The following is a 21,765-nucleotide window of genomic DNA, read 5'->3' on the forward strand; positions in this document are numbered from 1 at the left end:
TCTTCTCCACAGGCTGATACAATCAGTTAAAAGATCAGCACATAAAGTCATCTGCACAACTAGCTGAGGCTACGAGCTTACAAAAAAGCCATTTCCCTAACAGATTTTCAAGCTTGCTTTACTTAAAAGTCTCAGAAACTGTCCCACAAGGGACAACTGCTAAATTTAATATTGATGAAAGCAGCTATTTACTGTTAAGGTATCTCAGGTTTTGTATTTATACTTATTTAAAAAAAAACATATTGAGTTCAGTACAGCTGGTACAGGTGAGTGCTTAGCTTGCTTCCATGCTAGACACACTGTCACTCCTTACTTCCACCATCCTTCTTGGCTTATATAAGACAGTCTTCTTCTGAGCAAAGTTGAAGGTCTAAGTGTTAAGTGATGCTGCTGCAGCACTTTGGTTCTTAATTGTATACAGTTGTAAACAGACAAAACAAGAACTTATGAAACGAAGGACAGCATGAAGGAGAGCACTCTGCCTTAGAATGACACAACAGATTCAAGCTCATCTCCTGCTCTGTCACAAGTTTTTCTACATGACCTTCAGCAAAAGCACTCAAACTCTCTCTCGGATCTTCATCCCTAAAATGAAGACAAAAGCACTGTATTACCTCATGAGGTTACTGTGAGGTTAAAAATACTCTTTCCATAAAAGTAGTACAGTCCTAATAAGTAAACGAGAACAAATCAATTGCACAAGATGTTGAACTGAGATGGTTCCTACTACAAAGAGCTAACAAGCTTAATATGATAGTGCACTGACTCCTCAGTTCTGCAATATCCTAACTGTGTATGGAAAGAATGCACAAAGGGGGAATTTAACTTTGGTACTGCTGTATGCTGACTATATGTCATCTGAGCCAACCCCAAACTCATTAGATGTCTTTTACTTGCTGGATCCAGCAGCGAAAGGAAGAAACAAGGTCACCTATAACAGAGCTTTAGAAATTCACTGCCGCCACCTAGCAGCAGGAGTGGCATTAGTTAAACTACGCCACCATTTCTTTTTTCATTCTCCACCCAAGAGGACAGACCTACATGCCATCCTACAGAAAAAGCTGAACATTGTGGTAAAAAACAAAATTCAAATGAAAAATAAAAAAAGCCATCAAGCCACATCACAGAGATTATAACAATTAAACTTACAAATAATTTAAAGTCAGCACTCAATTATACGTCTGTTGTCTTTAGCTGGGACATAGGAAAGAGTAAAAACGGCTAAGAGGAACTGCAGCAGTGGGTATCTCGAGGCTCATGCTGTTAATGTAGAAAGTTCTTGGCACAAGGACTTTTGAACAGAAATGAAGGACGTAGGTTCCCTCATGTCCTATGTGCCCAACCAGTAAGACATATTAAACTTCAGATAACAGCATGCAATCAACAGATGAAGTTTTGTGAAGGAGAGAGGCTTCATTAGCTTGGAAACAAACTGCTAGGTTTTGCTACAGATTCGTCCTTCCCTGAAGCATCCACATTTCATTGGAGCTTAGGCACACAGGGCAGCCTTGGACACGCTCCTTGCCACTCACCAAATACAGGCAAGAGCAGCTGAATTATTGCATCTGATAAGACAGGCTTTCCCATGCAGAGATTCTTGTTATATATAAAAGCTGAACTGCTGAGAAACAGCAGAGAAAATTAAATTTTTGGGCACTGTACAGTTACATCTCTAATATCTTGAAAATCTAGGTATCACTTAGGTACTTCATTTCTCCAGATGATATTTACCTTTTTCACACACTGAAAAATGCATGTCTATGACATTAACATCTTTTTTTATTTGAACTTCTGTAATTCAGGTCAATGGAGGTTCTCCTCCCTCTCTACTCTGCCCTGGTAAGGCTACACCTGGAGTGCTGTGTTCAGTTCTGGGCACCCCAGTTCAAGAGAGACAAGAAACTACTGGAGGGCGTCCAGTGGAGGGCCATGAAGATGACGAGGGGACTGGAGCATCTCTCCTACGAGGAAAGGCTGAGAGACCTGGGGCTCTTTAGCCTGGAGAAGAGAAGACTGAGAGGGGACCTTATCAACGCTTATAAATATCTAAAGGGCGGGTGTCAAGAGGAAGGGGCCAGGCCCTTTTCAGTGGTGCCCAGTGACAGGACAAGGGGCAACGGGCACAAACTGGAGCACAGGAAGTTCTGTCTGAACATGAGGAAAAACTTCTTTACTGAGGCTGACAGAGCACTGGAACAGGCTGCCCAGGGGAATTGTGGAGTCTCCTTCTCTGGAGATACTCAAAATCCACCTGGACGCAGTCCTGGGCAACCTGCTCTAGCAGAGGGGTTGGACTAGATGATCTTCAGAGGTCCCTTCCAACCCCTGCCATTCTGAGATTCTGCAATTATCATCACTCTAAGAGATTTTTTAGGACAAACTTTTTTTTTAAAAAAGTTTTTAAGGCACACGCACACAAAGGGCTTTTTGTAAAATGTACCAAATTTAAGAATTTGCTGGGATTTAATGTTTATCCATCAGTTTAGTACACTAAACTTTTTTTCAAAGCTCAGAACTATTAATTCCTATACTTCACATTTTTCAGAAGCGAAGTTCAAAACGTGCAGTTAACCATCTCTGTGGCAGTAGTAAAGATATACTTCTAACAGAACACTGCAAACAAAGACGATACTACCTTAACAGCAGCTACAATGGTCTGGTTGATCCCAAATGATTCTTGTGAAGTCACTTCAATTGTTGATGATCCTATCAAAGACCCAGAGTTAAGGAAACCTCTCTCATCGATTTTTACAACAGGAACTTTATCTGGTCCATCCAAGACACGGTAATGCAGTGAAGCCACTTGGTCCCTTAAGAAAACAAACAAAAAAACAAACTGGGGATCCCCTTAAGTAAGTAAACCCATATTTACACCGATACATTGCGCAAATCTAAAAGACTGCAATTTGGTATGTGTTTTTTCCACGTGTCTCTGATAAAAGCTGAAAGGCCTGTGTTCTAGTCTAAGAAAGAAAAGTTTAAGTTCTGATTAAAGCTCACTTGGAAGAAGCCTTATCTGGGTTTAGGCACAGTTTGAGATCTAGTTTCCATCAACCGCCCTGCATTTAAACTTGATTCCAAATAATAATGGCTGAGGCTACAACACATAGCTTCTGACATCATTTTCTGTAAAAAATATGTAGCGGGAGATTAGTCTGCCAGGGCCGATGCTGGTATTAGAGATAAAGTCAGGAGCTTGATTAAGTGGATCTCATCAGTTTCCTGGAAATGGTTTTGTAGATAAGGTTAATTTTTGGAATAACTCTCACCATGGTATTTACATATTAATAAAGTGAGTAAATACATAAACTGTTATTAGTGGGCATTCTGAGGCATTAGCTACTTTTAAGTATCACTTATCACGTCTTCTAAAAGGTGTGTAAATGATTATTTTTTTTCTCCCAAGCTCCTCCACTGAGATAGAAACACTCTACTTGATCCTAGGAAAAAAGCATTAAAGCTGTTTTTTATTTGCCCTATTCTTGGCAATAGTGTAATCGTTTTCAGTGCTAGAGTTCAGCCATAGGGGCTCCAACACTGGATAGTGAAGATAATTGAAGAAAGAAATGTACAAACCAGTATCTAGAAACTTAATGACTAATTAATCAGAAAAACTGCTCAGAAGAGAGAGCAAAACATTAGTACTGCCTACAAATGACAGGGCTCCTACATAATTGTTTCAAAAGCAGATGCTGAATGGCCATGGTCACTGGAGCTCCCCTTAAAAAGTAAATGCATCTAAAGCCTCGCCCTCAGCGTACTCCTGTTGGCTATATCTGCACATTCTTATGCTAGGGAAACCAAATTTCAAGCCTGAAATGAGTCTGAAATGTCAGTCTTTGAAAACAGGTTATGTAAAAAGGACTTCTCATTTGGAAAGGGCATTTTAATCTCAAAATCATGTCACAGCTTTTGTGAAAGAAATACAGAGAATTGTATTCCATAAAGCCTTGATGACCCCTAAAAAACTCTAGTGGAAGCAGGCTACTGCTTAAACTGGCTCAAAGTTCCAAATATTGAATGAATTTTCTAGCTACAATCTAATACAAGATTTGACAGAGCCGAAGAGTACAGATGAGATACTATTAATCACCTGAAAAGTTGTGTATTATATGGATGTACCGTGATATTCTTTCTAAAAGACTGGAACAGCTTACTTCAAACAGAATTGCTTTATAGTTTTGATAAACTGTTGACACATATCACACTATAAAAACTGATCACTAACCTGTTTGTCTGAAGTTTAATAAAGGAATTTGGTGACAATAAGATCTGCTCTGCTTCTACTTCTGGAGTGACTAGATGAAGTTCTTCAAACACCTGGAAAACAAAAGTAATTTCAGCCTACTGTTGTGGGCAGCAAATAATTTATTTCCATTTATTTCACCTTCAAAACTAAACAAAAAAACAAATAAAACTTAACACACATTTTTTTAACCTCATATAATATATATATGGCAAAAAAAATAAAATTAAACATGAATATTTGACAACGAGATAGGCAGTATCTTCTACAAATTATTCTGAAGAGCATTCATTTCTATGGCTACAGCGATAAAACGAAGCAGTATGAAAAAAGCAGCAATTCGTCAAGTGAAATGGTGTTGGAGACACCACATTCACTCATTACATTAACCCACCCCAGTCTGAGCCCACAAATGGAATATGCCCACATGAGGTGCACTCCGCAAGCACATTTTCCAGCTTTGTTCCATCGAAGGAATCAAGTTCACATACTTTGAAACTGCTCCCAAAAGCATGGTAAGGGAGAACAACCAGGGGATTCATTTTAGAAGCTAATTCCTGATCCAAATTAACACGCTTGCACAGACATGTATGATAACAACTGAAGCCAAGAAGTATTATTGTGCAGAGGGCAACTACAACAGCCAAGTTATTTCACAGATCTAACATGGCTTATCCACAAGACACAAGTCACTCAATTTCAGGCAATCTACAACAAAAACTAACTCCTGAATTTCATTCAGGCATCACACCAGTGTGTGACTGTTCAGTGTAAACCTAATCAACACCTGGGGAGTTTGGACGTTTCCAAACAGCAGAACATTACACAAACAAGAGTAAGGGCTCAAAGCCCAACCAAAGCTGGAACTGCTCCTTTGCATTTCAAATTCCTGACTTCAACTACAGACTTTAATTCAGCTCTGAAATAGGTATTAAAACATTAACTGTGAAGAACATTATTATACCTGAATTTGGATTTCATCGGACAGTTCTGTTCTCATATTGTAAAACTGGTTGGCTGCAGGATCAAGGACCTTCACAACAACTTTCAGGCCTGTTCTTCCCTTCACTCTGCCATAAACATCCATTGCAAAGTTATATTTTGCAGCCAGCTGAAAAGAAGCCTTGGACAGGAGAAAGCAATTAAAATTTCACTCATGGAAAGAATTGACATTAATACAAAGGAAAGACCACACCCAAAGCTGACAATAGCTCTGATTTTCAGTAAGGAGAAGCAAGAATATCTTCCCAATTCCCATTACGTGGCAGTTTCCTTTTACCAAGATACACATACATGCAAGCACACATATGCACACACAGAAAATTTACCTCACTGTGTCTTGTCTTGATATCCAGAATATCCCTCTTTGTGACAGACCAGTGGAACGTTAGGCCTGGTACTGCATTGCCAAATGAAAAAGGAGTCTGACTATTGGTGATGCCCATTACGTAAACTGGCATCTAGAAACAGAGAAACCAACTTTCTTAGGTAATTCTAGGATGCTAAGCAAACCTGTGCAGAGCAAATATAATTAAAATTCATTGATCAAGAGATGGTATTTCTAATGAAGAAAACAGCTTGGCTGTGGTATATGTTGCAAGGAGGTATCCCGCAGAAGACTCCACCACCAACTTGTAAAATGTAGATTTTGATTTACTCTCATTTGCTACGAGCTCTACAAAAAACAGGTACCAGTTTTCCATCAGAAAAGATAAGTTCAACAATTCATTTGTCCCATTTGTAGCATCGAATCACTTCATCTTAGTTAACTCACACATTCTTACGTTTTCTACATCTTCGTCTAGATGATCTCCCTGATTAACTCTGTTCTGGACTCCAACCTTCCCCTCCCAACTCTCCAAACATATAAACACAAACCAGCAATTTTCAAGTTTTTATTTTTAATTTTCAAAGCAATTCATTCACCTGGGACCAATGAGCTAGAATCACTAGTCATTTTGGATTGAATAACTAATAAGGGAAATATAGACTCTTTAAAAAATAGACTTTGAACAGTATCTGTTGTTCTGGATATAGCAGACATACTGTAGATTTCTAGCGTACAAAGAAAGTAAGTTTCCACTGCAAATAGAATGCAGATGAGAGAACCCTTTGCCGGATTAAATGATGCTTCTTCAGCAGGGCCTGAATTTCTGAAGATCAGTCTGGTGTACATGGTAAACTTGTCCTGATTTCTGTTTTAATATGTTTGGTTCTGGAGCTTCTCCACTGACAGCACATTCACTCCTGCAGCAGCAGTGGCACCCCCCAGAGCAGTCGACCACTCTGAGAGCTGGAGTGGTATTATCAGATGATCTAATAAGAATGGTCATAGCCTTACAGGTCATAATTTTAAGGCCATAAAAGCTAATCACAAATCAACTAACCTGTGTACCGGTTTTCATTCGTGTAATTGGTGCACAAATTCTAACAGCTGTCAGCTGTACCACTTCGACTTCCACTTTATCCTAAAAAGGATGAAGGGAAGACATTGTAAGCACTTGTCAAGCGTGAACTAGATTTCACTTTTAGGATCTATCAACTATTTTGCCATTACCTAATCACCATTGCCACGTGATTTGCATGTGACATCATAGAAAATACAGATGGACATAACTCAGTAGGACTGTAGAAAACTACAAAAGCATTAACTTTTGATTGATAAGCACTTAAGAATGCCACATAAATAAAAATAAAAAAAAAAAAGCTCTGCTCAAAATTACCAACAACATGTATGATGGAGCTGGGAGGTGACAGACAGCAACGGACTAATCAATGGGGTCCCTAAGAGAAGAGGGATGAATAAACCCAGAAGGTAAAAGAAAGACATTGAGAGAATTGGGCCACGCTGGATGGGACTTTGAGCAACCTGGTCTAGTGGAACGTGGCCCTGCCCACAGCAGGGGGTTGGAACTGGATGATCTTTAAGGTCCCTTCCAACCCAAACCATTCTGTGATTCTGTGAATTAGAAAGAAATAAGAATGGTAAGCAGCAAAACGGACAATCAAGAATAAAAGGATGATATGTGTCATACTCTGATGTCTCCTCTTCACATATCCTGACACTGCTGATAGATTTTATTCCTACTGTATATTGGGAAGGAAAGGTCAGACCTGGACCTCATTAGGCAGTACATTTAGCTTTCAAGTTCATTCTGTTTCCTGCCACAGCATCAGGGCAGACTGCTGCCCCACATTACAAAGCATATTATATATATATATATATATATAAAATTTATTATTTTGTAAATTACTTCATCTCCTCTTGGCCTGTGGTGACATCTTTCAAGCAGCAGAGCTTTGTTGTGTGCACCAGCTGTGCTGCCTTGACCTCAAATGAAGAGCCCAAGTTCTGTTGTTCTGAGTCTCACGCAAGTCCCAGGGACTTGTGCTCCCTTACAGGCCTGCTCAACAGGTCCCTCATACTCGGCTAGCAGGAAATTATACGGACACAGATTCTGATGGAATATCAAGGATTCATTGCTTGAACTTCATAGATGGATTCAGACCACAGCACGGGATGATAGCTTTCTATACAGCCTGCCTATAGCTTAAGAGACAATGTGTTTCTTAGGCAACAGTTACCTTCTGACTTCTACTGACATAAGATGCTGATAAACTGTAAAGTGATGCAGGCTTTACAGGAAAACCTTCCGTTGTTTTAAAAACGCTTCTTTAGATGGGCTTTTCTAGATTTACTAATAAATTCTAAAGATACCAGACCGTTCATAAAGTCTCCCTAGGTTATCAGTAGAACTTTGTTTTAAGGTACAGCAAGATTTAGCTATCTGTTGAAATCATCATCTGTGTCAGCACATGTTAAGTTCACAGGCAAGAGAGTAAGAAACACTGCAACAGGGGAAGGGCACAAGAAAACACTACTAATGCAAAAAGACTATTTGCCCCTTCAGAGTCAAATCCATGGGTTGAGAGCTTCTTTCAGCCCCAAACAGTATAATAAAACTTTACCTGAGACACCACAACAAGCTTCCCTGTCTCTGCATCAACAGCTTGCACCACTCCTGTTATTGCTCCATTCCCAATCGCCACTCCTCTGACAAGTCCAGTGCTGTTCACAGATGCAATCTTCTCATCGCTGATGGAGAAAACTATGTTGGATTGAGGCTGAAGGCCTCCTTCTGAAGTGATCTATAATTAACAGCACACAGAACAACTAAAATTAACCTATCAGATACTTGTTCTGGTTAATGTTACATCCCTTCCGTGCTCAGCACACAATGTCTTCAGTAAGAAAAGGCTGTCTGAACCTTCCCAGGGCACCTCAGGGCTTATTTCTCCTGCACACTTGTCCTTGCATGATGTTGGACTGGGAAATACATGAGCTGAGCACGGAAGTGTGCTACGTGCTTTGTAGAATGTCATAGGCTGACGCTACATCCAGCCTAGAAAGTTTCAGAAAGATTTATCTCACTTTTTCACCACACTTGGTATAGCTCTGTTCTGTGTTTTAGTTTGTAGAACCAGGCCACTAGACTTAATTTCACAGAGGTGACAGATTATCAATGCTGTGGTGGTATTTAACACTGGAAAAGCTGACACTCTCTTGACACAAATATATACAAAACCTTTGATCTGGCAATACAGTAAAATGGAAGGTGGCTCAAAAATGAAACTATTCTTGTTAGGAGGAATATTCAGTGTGAATGTAGCTAAATTGCTACGTTGAATATCTACTCCTGAAAAATAAGTTATAAACATTTATTTTAAAATACAAATTACAAAAGAAAGAAAATACGTAAGAAAATGCCTTACCTGAATCATGGCCCCAATAATTAGGGTCACTTTCCTTGGCAGTAGTCTAAATGGGGGAAAGACCTAAAAATAGAAATATGAATACTTGTGTTCACGCTACTTCAGTCAGATAAATCATGTCACAAAACAGTACATTCAAGTGTAAAACTGGGTCTTCACTTGCTTAATTACAGTAAATTGAGCATGCAGAAACTTAACTCATCACTGCAAGTTAAAAAACACTGAAATCTGAGACCAGCATTTGGATAGCTCCTGGACCGAATGATCTGGTTACTTTTTCTGGAAATTAATTACTATGCTATAAATTAACTACAATATACTGCTCCTGTTCTATCATAACCTAGATTGTGTTTATGTATATATTTTATCTGAAATTATTTACTTCAATCTGCTGTGGAGCAGAGTTGATTCTTCGTCCTCTTTTGTCAGCAACAGTTGCCATAAGACTAGTCTGACCAATGGCCATCCCATGCACTAGAAAAGCAGCAGTATGGTCATCAAGAGCTTCACCAAGTGGGCTGTAGCAAAGAAACACATTAAAATAGGAAAGTTCATTCAATAAATTATACTAATAACAAATGCAAAGGACTTATTTAGTGCATAGCAGTTTTATCATAAGGACAACTAAGTGATTGTCTTAAGCGAAATTAAGGTTTCCATCACATTTCTACATGTAATATAATGAAATGGCTCTTTGTAGCGTATGTTTTATCTTCAAACAAAAAACTTGAAAATGAAACAAGAGAGTTAGTTGGCACAGACCAAAATTCTGCCAGGGAGCTCATTAACAATTTGACCAGTATAGACACCAGTGGCATGACTGAGTACATACCTTGACGCTATTGAATGGAGTGGGATAGACACAGCCAAGCAGCACTGTATGGTGTATGCACCCACACTTCGCCATACAAAGCAGAATGATTTTTGCTCATTACCTCAACACTAAAAATCAACAGTCCAAAACCTTTTTTTTTTCCTGTGATTTTTATCATTGTGTTTAGTGTTTGGAAAATACGGGGCTTTGAGGCAATAGAATCATCTAGCCTACCTGTTTCTAAAAAGTTAAGTCACAGACAGGAAGAGTTTGACAGCATCAGGTATGTCTTCAGAGAGTTCTTCACTTGACATTATTTGTCAACTCACTGCTTCCAAGACGCATAAGGCTCCATGAAATATTACAGCGTATGAATACAGTCTCGTTCATCAGTCAACAAGATTTAGATGGTTAGCTTAGGCAATTCTCCTGACAAATAGCCATTTTCTACCATTTAACAGGTAATTAAAACTTTACAAAGATGAAATAAATAAAACCTCAGTCATTGTATACTACCATGCCTCCAAGCCAATACCTTTACTCATTTTTTGCTTATTCTGCCTATAAACATACTTGCAGTTTAATAAAAAAAAACCCACTAACTTACACAAGTGAAACAATCTGAGATGCTGGCCTTAGTTTTAGATCCATGACAGCAAAGTATTTTGCCAGAAAAGGTTTCTTAGAGTCATCCAGAACTCTGACATAAGCTTTAACTGTTTTTCCAATCTCCACCTGAAACACAGTCACATCCAGTCATTTTTCATTTAAACTATTCTTATTTATTAGCATAAACTAATAGTTTTCATTTTATTTTGTATTACACTTTTAGTAGGGTATTAGAGAATAAGCCCTAAGGTTAGATTAGCACTGATTTTAAAGAATAATTCCTGCCAGCTATGGTTAGCATCAAATTAAATACATGAATTCAGGTCTTTCAGCTGGCAAGGGCGTAATTAAAACATCCAGAAACATCAACACTTATTTTGTGTAAGATGCAACCAAGCTGGCAAGTAAAATGAGTTGGACTTCCTTTTTGTTCATTTTTAAAACATGACACATGGATAGTGACCTTGGGGCAAAACCTACTCCTAAAAGAACTGCTCTTATGCACTTTAAACAACAGGAAATGCAAATTAGTGTGTTCATATAAATTATGAATTAACGTTGCTGTGTAAATGCAAAAGTTGAAATTGCTGCCACACAGATCATGAAATAAGAGACACTTGATACTCTGAAAGATTCACAACCTAAAAGGATAAATCTGGGAGAGAAACAGAAACACAGGGAGATCAAATTATTTCTCTAAGGTCGTACAGCTGCAGCGGAGGGCGCTAACCACTATGTCGTATCTTCTTGTACACGTCTCGCCCTTCTGCTCATGATCAGCACAAGTAATCAGGGCAATCTGGGTCAGCTAATAATGCTGGTTTCAAAGCCACTAACCTTGTCAACAACTCGGACATACAGTTCCTGTATATCAGATACGTAAATTTCAGCTTTAGCCGGTGCAGGGAAAGCCAAACACAAGTCATGAATCATTACAGTCACCGATCCTGGAAGCAGAGGATGCACCTGCAATGCCAAAAGAAAATTCTACTATAGCACTTCTCATTTTCATTTGTGTGTCATTGGATAAAGTTTATGGCACTTCCAGGGCAGACACAGATCAATGCAGAAGGCTCCAAGCTTTAGACGCAGATAATTCTTCCACCAAAGTAAAAGTAAAGGTGTAAAATGTATGTAAAAAGTATCTTACTATTGAGCCCGTGCAAACAGCTTCCAGGCAGCAATTGAATTAACATATCTTAATCTAGAAGCAGTCTGGCATCCTGTTATTCTCCTTCTGCCATCAGAAGGACAAAAACCCCACCACAAATCATTCAGAGCAATGAAACTTTTCTTAGTGGAGTGGAAAACAAAATAAGGAAAAAAAAATTCAAGGACAGAGACTAGGCTTATAAAGCTGACATTCCTTTCTACAAGATGCATACTTTACAGTTATTGCTTTTAATCTGACTGAATAGCCAAAATCCGCTGGTAGATCTTCCCAAGTAAGAGAAAGATTGACAAATCAAGTATTTCTTTGATACAACTATTACTACTACTTTATTAATTCTTTATACAAAGAACATACATGTTGCTCTTCTCAGAATACAGTGAGAATCAAACAACGAAGAAAGAGACCTCTGCTCAAAATACAAGCCCTCAGAACTAGGTACCAATCCCAAAGCTGTCTCCACACGCTTTCTCAAGGCCGTGCAGCCACACCTTGCTCACACCATCGTTGCAGTTCTCTTGCAATTTGCCTGACCTTGCCACACACCTCAGGGATGATCCCAGCTATTCTCTTCACCTTCACAGGCACCTTCAATTCAGCCAGAGACAGCGCAGATGTTCGGTGACCTATTCTATGCACTCATCTGGCTTAAGAAGATGAACTCTGAAACCAGGCCCCCCAGTTCAAAGGAATTTAATATAATTAATAGCACTACTTGGCAACGCTATGGGAGATAGCAGTAAGAGAGTGGGAAGAGCTAACATTTTGTTCTTTGAGGGCATCACTCTCACTTGTGCCTCAAAATAGAAAGGAATATGAAGTTTTAATGTCAGCTTTCAGAACAGCAGTAGTTCCTAAAGTGGGTGGCTACTACAAGTGCTGGGGACAAGCCATGGAGAGCAAAGAAGAGGATGTGGCCAGGAGGCGGCAGCCAGCATGATCATGAGGAGAAAGATGTAATGGAGCCCAGTTTGGGCTAGAAGACTAGAGAAAGGCAGCTACCAGAGCAGAGGGCTGCAACTGAAAGCAGTGCCACTATATCTTACTAAAACTGTTCCTGTCCCAGCTAGGTCTCCTTTCTCATCTCCTGTGGGTGCCCAGTGGCTCCCCAGCATACAGCATATTTTACTGTTTGCCACTATTCATTCTTCCCCCATGCCACCCACTCACGTCCAGAAAAACTGCCGTGTCAAAGAGAGACTAAGAAGTATAAAACTTATCCTTGGCAGCCCCAGTAAAGAATCCGAGAATCACTGCTCTAGACAACTTGAATTTAGTTTCTCAGGATAGTTTACTATCAAACCATTCTGTAACAACTTGGCTCGAACTGACACCTGCCATGGCATCAGCCTGGCCCAGCAGACTGGAACTTGGTGATTTTCTACACAGATCATTCTGCTGGCTTCCACAGAAAGAAAAATCCATAGGTGATACCGGGATTTAACTCAAACGTAACACACAGGACTATAAAAACTTTTAAAATGTGGGGGGTTGGGGCAGGTGGGGTGTGTGTGTGTGCAGTTAAAAATGGATTTTAAATGTGTTAAAAATTTTCTCTCCTCTAATCTGACAGGTGGTTAAAATAACTCTCTTTTTGTACTTCACAAAGCCTATCTTGCTGGCACTGTTCCACTACTCAAGTTCACTGTTCTATTCTGAAATTATCTTGTGTACATCAGTTAAAGCACTGCTAAACCCATGCAGGAGACCTGACTGAAAAACTATGAAGAGTTGAAACAGTATACAATGTACAAAAATAAGCTAATCTCTTCTATTTTTCCGCACCTCTGTGCCTAGCTGACTCTGTTGGAAAAATATGCCCACCTTACACTTCAACAGTCAGAGACTATTGAAGTATTTCACCAACACCTTCCATATTCTCAAAAACAACAACAAAAAAATCCACCTTTATCATCATTTCACAACATTATCAATGTTATTTATTACAAGATAAATCTCTAAATTATACATTTGTAAAGACTACTCTTTAAAACAACTTGTGTCACTTCCAGTGCTTGTCTAATGAAAGCTAGAATGCAAATAGATAGTTTTATTGTCATTCACTCATATCCTGGGCCTGGATGAAGTTAAGCATAACTGTAGTTTAGTTGTATCTTCTAGGGGGATAGTGCATTAAAAACTTGCTATGGAGATCAGAAATCAACTCTTTAATAGATATTTATTCACAAAATCAGGATGAAACACCGTGATAGAAAAGTATCCTGACATAGCACTGGAAGAATTTGAAGGTTTCAGAAGTACTGGCCTACAACTAATGTTCCCCTATTATTCTAGAAGCCAATTAAACTTTTATATAATACTTCTGAATAATTCCGTCAGATTATTTTTCATTTTGTGTTTATGAAATCAGGAACATTTTACTGTAAAATGTAATGGATAAAGAACAACTTGCTACTTGCTTTTGTCTTGTACAGAGTATATGATTCATCACAACTGTAGTGAAACAATTTCCTACAACTGAAACTGTACCTGAAATTGCTAGCGCAAAGATCCCTGCCTGAAGCTTGACTGTGACAGGCAAGCATATCCATGATTCAGCTATTGCCTCTCTATATGTACTGGAAAACAATCATTAGTGATGAAACTGCAGAATGATATTCAGATCGCCAAAAAGGCATAAAATAACAAAATACATCACTCACCAAAGCAATACCCTGAGTTTCCTCATGAAACACTCTTACAACATTTGCAACACTGGTATTAACAAAAAAATATCCAGAGCCTTCTTTGATGAAAATTTCTGCCTGCAAAACCAGAAAAGCATCCAAAATTAAATTGTATCTTTCTAGTTCATTGCTAAAACTGGTCTCCTTACACATACCATATAATTTTTGATGTTTTCCTCCCTGCAGTTAGAAAGTAGCAGAGTAATTCCTTACCTGTATGTCAGGGTGATTATAAATGGAGATATCAGTAGGGCTCACTTTTACATCTTCCACTAGTATCAGGTCAATAGTGGCAGACATTGGTAGAAGAGGTTCATGCTGAAAGAAACAATAATTCTAGCTGTTATTGCAAACACCGAGAGTCAGAAAACAGTGCGAGTCTCTCATATATGCAGGGAAAGATGCTTAAAGGAGATGAACAAAGAGCCAGAGCTGGAGAAGTTTAGGTTCATGGAATGTCCACAAGATCTAGTAACAGGCTCAGCTGCCAGCTCTCTTCTACAGGTAAGGTCATACACAGGACATGCTGTTGTATTCCACATCTCTAACCAAGACAAAGAACGAAGGCCTACGCATTAAAGATGTAGCGGGATCAGTTAACCAAGTCTGACATACAGATAGGATATTAACTCAGAGGCATGTTATAAGTTCATACAAAATGATAAAGCACAGAGACAGAATGTTTTCTTCTACCTCCAGCTCATCTTTTTAGGGTTCTTCCTAGCAGGCCACCAAAAGAAATTCTTCCTTAAATGTAAGTACATAAACACTGGACCAGATGCAAGCTGAATCATTCACTCATAATAACATTAGTTTAGACAGGGACAATGTTTGTTAGAGGAAGTTAGTATTATGTACCCATTTCACCTAATTAGTAGAATTATTTCCTTGATGTAGAAAGGATGCCATCTTCCCCTAATGGCACAACAGGCTGCTCCACTTGGAGCAATGATCAAGACATCTTAATATACCATCTATTAGATTTTTATTTGCATTTTTGTCTCTAAGAAAGAAGCGTAAGTATAAACAGGTTTGAAAGCAGAATACAGCAGTCCATTTCTAATGTATTTGACAATAAGCAGACAAATTAGCTAATTTAAAGAAACAACGCACGAGCCTACATAACTGTAGCAGAAGTGGTATCCACAACTCTTCAACTATCAAAAAGATTCCTCCAGAACTTAAACACAGAGACTAGACTCAAGAGAACTCTAGTGCCATTTAACATGTATGTATCCCACACTGAAATACAATAAACTTCTCTGAACTCAAAGCAAAGTTTAGAGAATTCACTTTTTTTCACTAATTATCTCTAAATCTAAGAAAGAATATTGAATATGGGTTTAGTAAAGCAGAGCACAGTGAATTACAAAATGATTGCAGAACACCAAGTGTTCTTCTTACAACTCAGTTTTCTTAAGACAAAAAGATACAGAACCAAGTATCTTAGGTGGCAAAGTCACTGTGTCTCTAATCTAGTAATTTTGACTAAGTTATAGTCAAATTCTTCAGCGGAAATGCATCTATACCATGCTTCCCAACAAGAGCGGGTTGGAAACCTCACTGGAAAGACAAGAACCAACTGGCAATACAGATCATCCTCCAAAGAAACTTACCATTCAGATACCAAACCTTGGACACACTGACAGAAATCCAGGCCACAGAATGTTTCACATTACTAGTGCCCACCTGTTACCTGCTTTGAAGCAAAAATACTGTGCAACACCTAGCTCCGTATTTTACTCTCTGTCTCAACTCTATTTTCATGGTACATAATTCAGAACCGCATATAGACAAAACCTACTGAAATCTTGCTTAACAAAATGAAACAGAATTTCAGCTGAGCGAAGCAGGATATTTTGAGTTAGTTACTGGGCATGTCAGGTTGTTCCATAGGCTTTATATGCAGTTAAAAAAAAGTGACACAAACAGAAAATTGACATGTTTACATCTGCCTTCTTTGTTCATCATCACTACTTTTTGCTCTTGTTCTTCCCTTTGATGAGTACCTACAAACTGAAGTATTTCAGGGAGCAGCTAATGATTTGTAAAAATTAGAGCCTAGGCTTATGTCTGGCACTGTACAAACAAGTAGTCTCTCCCTTCTGTAAGATCAATGTGAGACCAAAGGGGGAAAAAAGGAGAGTACTAGTCAGAGCCCAGCTTTTACATATGGTTCATATGAGGATATCAGCCAGCTTTTGATTTGCTCATGCAGAACCTTTCTACCCTGTTTTGCAGTGAAAATAATACATTTGCTTTCCCCCGTGACAGCCGCACTAAGCACACGGTTGCTTTAGCGAAGGACAAGCAACAAAGATTCACCAATTCATTAAAAAAACCTAAATCGAAACAAAATCAACTGAAACAATTCTTTGTAATCCCCTTGCCCAGATGGTAAAGAAAAATAAAAAGAAACTGGATATATTTGATATGGACAGCAGCATGTAGTGCAGAGGAAAGCAGAGAAAGCCACGAATATCATAAAAGCACTGTGGTATGAATCCGTCTTCAGAATCAGCTATGGAGCTGCCTTATTTTTTACATTACTACGCACCGAGGAAATAAATATGTAGGAACATTACACATTCAGCATCACAGGAAAATGGCAATAGAAAACCAGAGTACTGAGTACCGGTATTTTCACTTTAGCTGCCTTGAGATAGGATTGTTGGTATCCTGTTGCAGTTACAGAGATGGCAGTTGTTCCAGACTCATGATGAACTAGAACAGTTTGTAAGCCTAGAATCAAACAAAAAGTCAAATAAATCTGATTATGGGGAAGAAGAAGATGAAATGTACACTGCAAACCTCTTTCATTATCATTCTTTTCTCTCTCAAGGCAGGTTCTAGGCATTGGATTTGGTTTTTTTTCTTTTTTTTTTAAATTGCGCGCTGAAAACGCATTTTGAGTATAAACTGACTACAGATTACAGTAATTTCTTTAACCAAGCTCAGACATTACCAAATAGATTTAATCCTGACCTTCTTCAAACAATGAAATGCTCATTTAAACTAATTCATACCATGCATTTTCTTTTGACCACTTCCATCTTCTCTCAGAGTCAGCTTCATTGACATATCAGGCTCAACATTAGCTAAGGACGTTTTTGTTGATTCCCAGATAACACTAAGAGAACTGAAGTTATCAAATTTACTGCCCTGTTGATCATATGCAGCCAAATCCAATACTGGATTGCGATAATTTGATACCGGAACCTGAAAAAGAATGAATGCTTTGAACTGTACAGATGCAAGAGGATTTTTTAATCATGAAAAGAAAAAAATGTATGCTGAGTTCCATGAGATTTCTTATAACACTAATTACATGAGTAATGTTCATTAAAATGAGACATCAATGCAAAGTCATTCAGCTGTACTTCAACTGCAAGGGTTTTTGGGGGGGTCGTGAAAGGGTGGGGGTTTTTTTAGCCAGTGAATTACCTTAAAACAAAAATTGAAACACACAGCTCAACTACATTGTCTTTGGATTTCAAACAAATAATGAAAATACTGCTATTTGTCAGAAGACATAGCTCAAAATTCTAGCATTCATCTTGTGAAATGTATTAGCAATAGCAGGATACTGATGTAGTCTAACTGACACATAAGGGAGCTGGAAAAACAATGAACTCTGAAGTGACTTCTAATATGGAGAAATCTCATTTTGTTTTTACATAGAAGTTACTTAAAATGATTCATCAACTCAACACATATTGCTGCTTTATGAAAGTAAGATGACTTTTATATTTGCCTGGTAATATTAACACAACAAAACACACAGTTTACTCAGCAGACAACATGTGAAGGCAGTCATTGGGATACAGAAGAATGTTCTCTATGCTTGATAATCTACAAATACGCATTGTTCATTTATTGTGACTCAGGTATGCAAAGCTGAATACATCTGATGTCACTGAACAATAATCACTGTGTATGCTTACATGGCTATCTTCATGTCAGTAGTGTTTGTCCCTTTACTAATAAGACACACACAAATGTACACTCATGTAATAACATGTGTACAGTAAAATATGTCTCTATGTACTCAACGGAATAGTTAGATTAGCATGAAGTGGTATAGGGAAAAATTACTTTCCTTAGAAACAGCTGCTGGAAACATTTCCCCCCTCCCTCTTTTTTTTTTTTTTTTTTTTTTTTTAAATAAAAAAGTAGTTCATGTCAAGACAAGTCAGAAAGGCTTCCTCACAGTGACACGTTTGTGAGATGCCACAATCCAAATGCTTTTACGTCTACTCCTATATTCTGGTAGGACCCTTTATAAACCTGTTGGAATGATCACTGTTGGAAAGTCACATTCAGACTGCTCTCTGCAGAAGAAGCCAACGACACAAGTGTTGCCCAAAACACTAGAGTTATTGATACTCTTGTAGCAAGTCAGATGCGGAGGTCCAAACACTGACTTTTAAGTTATAAGAACACATTTTTTTCCTGTCACTTCTCAGGCTTACCACTTCCTTGTTTTGTTGCAGCAAAGGGCACAAGAGATCAAGCTGAGAATTTCCATAAACAGGAGTCAAAGTGAGTCGGGAAGGGACAGCACAGATGAACTTCACAACAGCAGGTTCGACTGCTGGAAAAGGGTTGGTGACTGTGGGGTTATTTCCAACTGTTAAGGCAATAACCTGTACAATTACGAAAATAGGCAAGTGAGGAAAGAGGAAAGGACTACCGAGTTCAGGCATATTCTATTTCACAGGTCTCAGTTACACTCTGATGTCAGAATGAACAAGCAAAAATGTGATTCTTGGGGATTTACAGCACCATTAAGGCACAGGAAGATGTACAAGGAGGTGCCTATTTGAAGAACAATTTTATAGCACTATCAAAGCACTATTCCTGGGAACTTTTCCTAGCTATTCATCTTTATTACTATCAAACTTGATTCAAACAACAAATCTCTTGTAACTTGAAAAGCTAACAGGCAGGTGTTTTTTCTTGCAGAGTGAGAACAGAACAGCCCTGAGACAATATTTATAGTCACTTTAGTGTGTTTAAAACCATCTCATGTTTTATTCTACATTCCTTTTCCAGCCCTCAGCAAAACAAAGTGGATATAAACACAGAGAAGGCTATCCCAGCAGGCTGAGGCAGCTCTGGTTACCTGCCTTATCCACTCATGCACTGACGTTTGCCAGAGCCATGCAGATGTGATCTGTTCCGGACAACAGCAAGGACAGCCAGCCAATGCATGCATAGTCATAGGGAACAACAACAACAACAACGTTCTTCCTTTCTGAATTGGCACTTACAGAAATAGCTCTACTTCGCACAGTGTCCACTGAGGAAATCAGTTAAACAATTTGGCAGCCACACCAAAACGCTAAGGCCTTGCAGAATTACAGGAGAAAAATATTAAATAAAAGCTAAATGCTTTATAGACTGGACAGGCGGAGTAAAGCAAGATAAATCATTTCTGCATGTTGGAGAAAACAAGATCAAGTTCTCTGAGGAGAAAACAAGATCCGGTGGAAAATGACTACAGCCACTATCACAAAGACTGCATGACTATCAGAGCAGTAAATTCATATGGCTGTCATTTGTTTGAACAAACAGAAAAAAGGTACATTTGTTTGAACAAACACTGAAAGGTAACCTGTTTAAGATTAACAGGTCAGACAGAAGAGTCAGTTTACTGCAGTAACCTTCTGCTATGATCCTATTAATGCAAGCTGAAGCTGCCATTACTAAGATCTGTTTAATAAATTATACAACATCAGGTTTCTGCCACTTGTCTTTAAACTGCAATAAACCCATCATAAACCAATTTATAACATAATGCAATAAAATGCTCACTCTTAAACCTGTATCAGCATCACAATGCATCAACAATATACCAAGCCAAGCTCTTTACCGGCTTATTATAAAAACTACTTGTTATGTAAAAGGTATATAGTATCATAAATCTGTCTGATGCCTGTTCTCAGTTGCCTTAGCTCAGTGTTTGACAGAGGGCAATACATATCCCTTCTGGCACTTACTTGCTCTCCCAGGCTTTTACAAGACACTCTAACCCAATGCTGGATGCTATTTCGAGATGTAGGAGTTACAAATAAAGAGAGATCAATACTTTCTGCATCCTCAGCGGTGAGGTTCCTGAAGAACTTTGAAGGTTCTTGTACCCATGGTCTAGGTCCTCCTTCAAATAGCATATCTTTAGAGGAACCCAAAGTCACTAAAGCAACAGACGGAGGATCAATAGTCTGTAATGAATGGATTAATTACAAATTAATTATTCTATTTACATGCAGTTTGGTTATACTTTGCAAAAGAAACTTCCTTCTTAAGGGAAGAACTGTCTTTGTTACTTCAATTAGACCACGACTTCTCCCACACAGTGGTTTGTAAGCATGGTTATTTAAGAACAGAGCTGGACCAAAATAATTAGCATCACCTACAAGAATTCTATCCAGTCAGGTGATATTCAATGGAACCCATGGATCCAAAGAAAAATTTTAACTACATTCTAATCAGTCTAATCTAGTCTCTTCCACAGAGAACTACAGCAAGACAAAGACCGTTAATATACTCTTCTGAGCACATTCAGAGAGACAGTAACCTACCACATTTTTTAAATAGACAGCACTTTAATTGAAGGAAATAATGTCAAATTTTACTTTCACTTGACAGTGCTCTCTCCAGCAGAGTTCCGTGCATGTAATTATTCTCCTACACAAGTTTTACTTCAAACCTCTACAACAAATTCTACATTGACGTACACCACTGGGACGGCCTGTGCTGTTTATTGCCACAGAAATTAACCTGGCATTTTAATACACAATAACCATTTTGTCTTGGTTTGAAAGACAGGCGACAGGAACCGTCAGTGAAAAGAGCATATCGTGTTTCCTCTGCTGGTAGTTGGTTGTACAGTGGAGCTTCTTCAGCCCACGTCACTTGTTCCTCTCCTCTTCGTCAGTGAGGCCAAAGTCTTCGCCTTCCGGCCAGTTCATAGTTATCTCCAAAATCCCAGGGCGATTTGGGTTTCCAATACGGCCGCGCTGTGTGATGAGGGCAATCCATTTGCTCCATGTGGCGTCGGTGGCGTGGTGGGTAGAGGGAACCTTTCCTTTAAACATCCACCCCAGCACTGGTAGCTGGGGTGCCAGGAGGAGTTGTGCTTCGGTGCCAATCACTTCCGAGGCGGCTTGGACTCCTTCACAGGCTGCTAGGATTTCCTTCTCTGTGGGAGTGTAGTTGGCCTCAGACCCTCTATAACTTCGACTCCAGAATCCCAGTGGTCGGCCACGAGTCTCTCCAGGCACCTTCTGCCAAAGGCTCCAGGACAAACCATTGTTCCCGGCCGCAGAGGAGAGCACATTCCTCAACTCTGGTCCCGTCCTGACTGGGCCAAGGGCTACCACATGAGTGATCTCCTGCTTGATTTGGGCAAAGGCTTGTTGCTGTTCAGGGCCCCAGTGGAAATCGTTCTTCTTGCGGGTAA

The 21,765-nt window shown here is 39.0% G+C and overlaps 1 protein-coding gene across 1 annotated transcript in view; it reads right to left on the reverse strand.

The window, feature by feature from the left end:
- NUP210 (nucleoporin 210) overlaps nt 1–21,765 on the reverse strand; it is a 78,562-nt gene that overhangs the window by 12,897 nt on the left and 43,900 nt on the right. The window contains exons 15-30 of the mRNA XM_086470026.1: nt 20,303–20,524; nt 18,773–18,946; nt 17,327–17,519; nt 16,936–17,042; nt 14,514–14,618; nt 14,277–14,378; nt 11,280–11,408; nt 10,441–10,568; nt 9,402–9,537; nt 9,020–9,082; nt 8,216–8,395; nt 6,634–6,714; nt 5,575–5,706; nt 5,211–5,369; nt 4,229–4,320; nt 2,636–2,810 (exon numbers count right to left, since the gene is read on the reverse strand). Coding sequence (XP_086326152.1) covers nt 2,636–2,810; nt 4,229–4,320; nt 5,211–5,369; nt 5,575–5,706; nt 6,634–6,714; nt 8,216–8,395; nt 9,020–9,082; nt 9,402–9,537; nt 10,441–10,568; nt 11,280–11,408; nt 14,277–14,378; nt 14,514–14,618; nt 16,936–17,042; nt 17,327–17,519; nt 18,773–18,946; nt 20,303–20,524 — 2,178 coding nt within the window. The remainder of the gene's footprint in view (nt 1–2,635; nt 2,811–4,228; nt 4,321–5,210; nt 5,370–5,574; nt 5,707–6,633; nt 6,715–8,215; nt 8,396–9,019; nt 9,083–9,401; nt 9,538–10,440; nt 10,569–11,279; nt 11,409–14,276; nt 14,379–14,513; nt 14,619–16,935; nt 17,043–17,326; nt 17,520–18,772; nt 18,947–20,302; nt 20,525–21,765) is intronic.

Source organism: Leptosomus discolor, chromosome 9 (genome assembly GCF_034619465.1).
Source record: "Leptosomus discolor isolate bLepDis1 chromosome 9, bLepDis1.hap2, whole genome shotgun sequence".
NCBI classification, from domain to species: domain Eukaryota; kingdom Metazoa; phylum Chordata; class Aves; order Leptosomiformes; family Leptosomidae; genus Leptosomus; species Leptosomus discolor.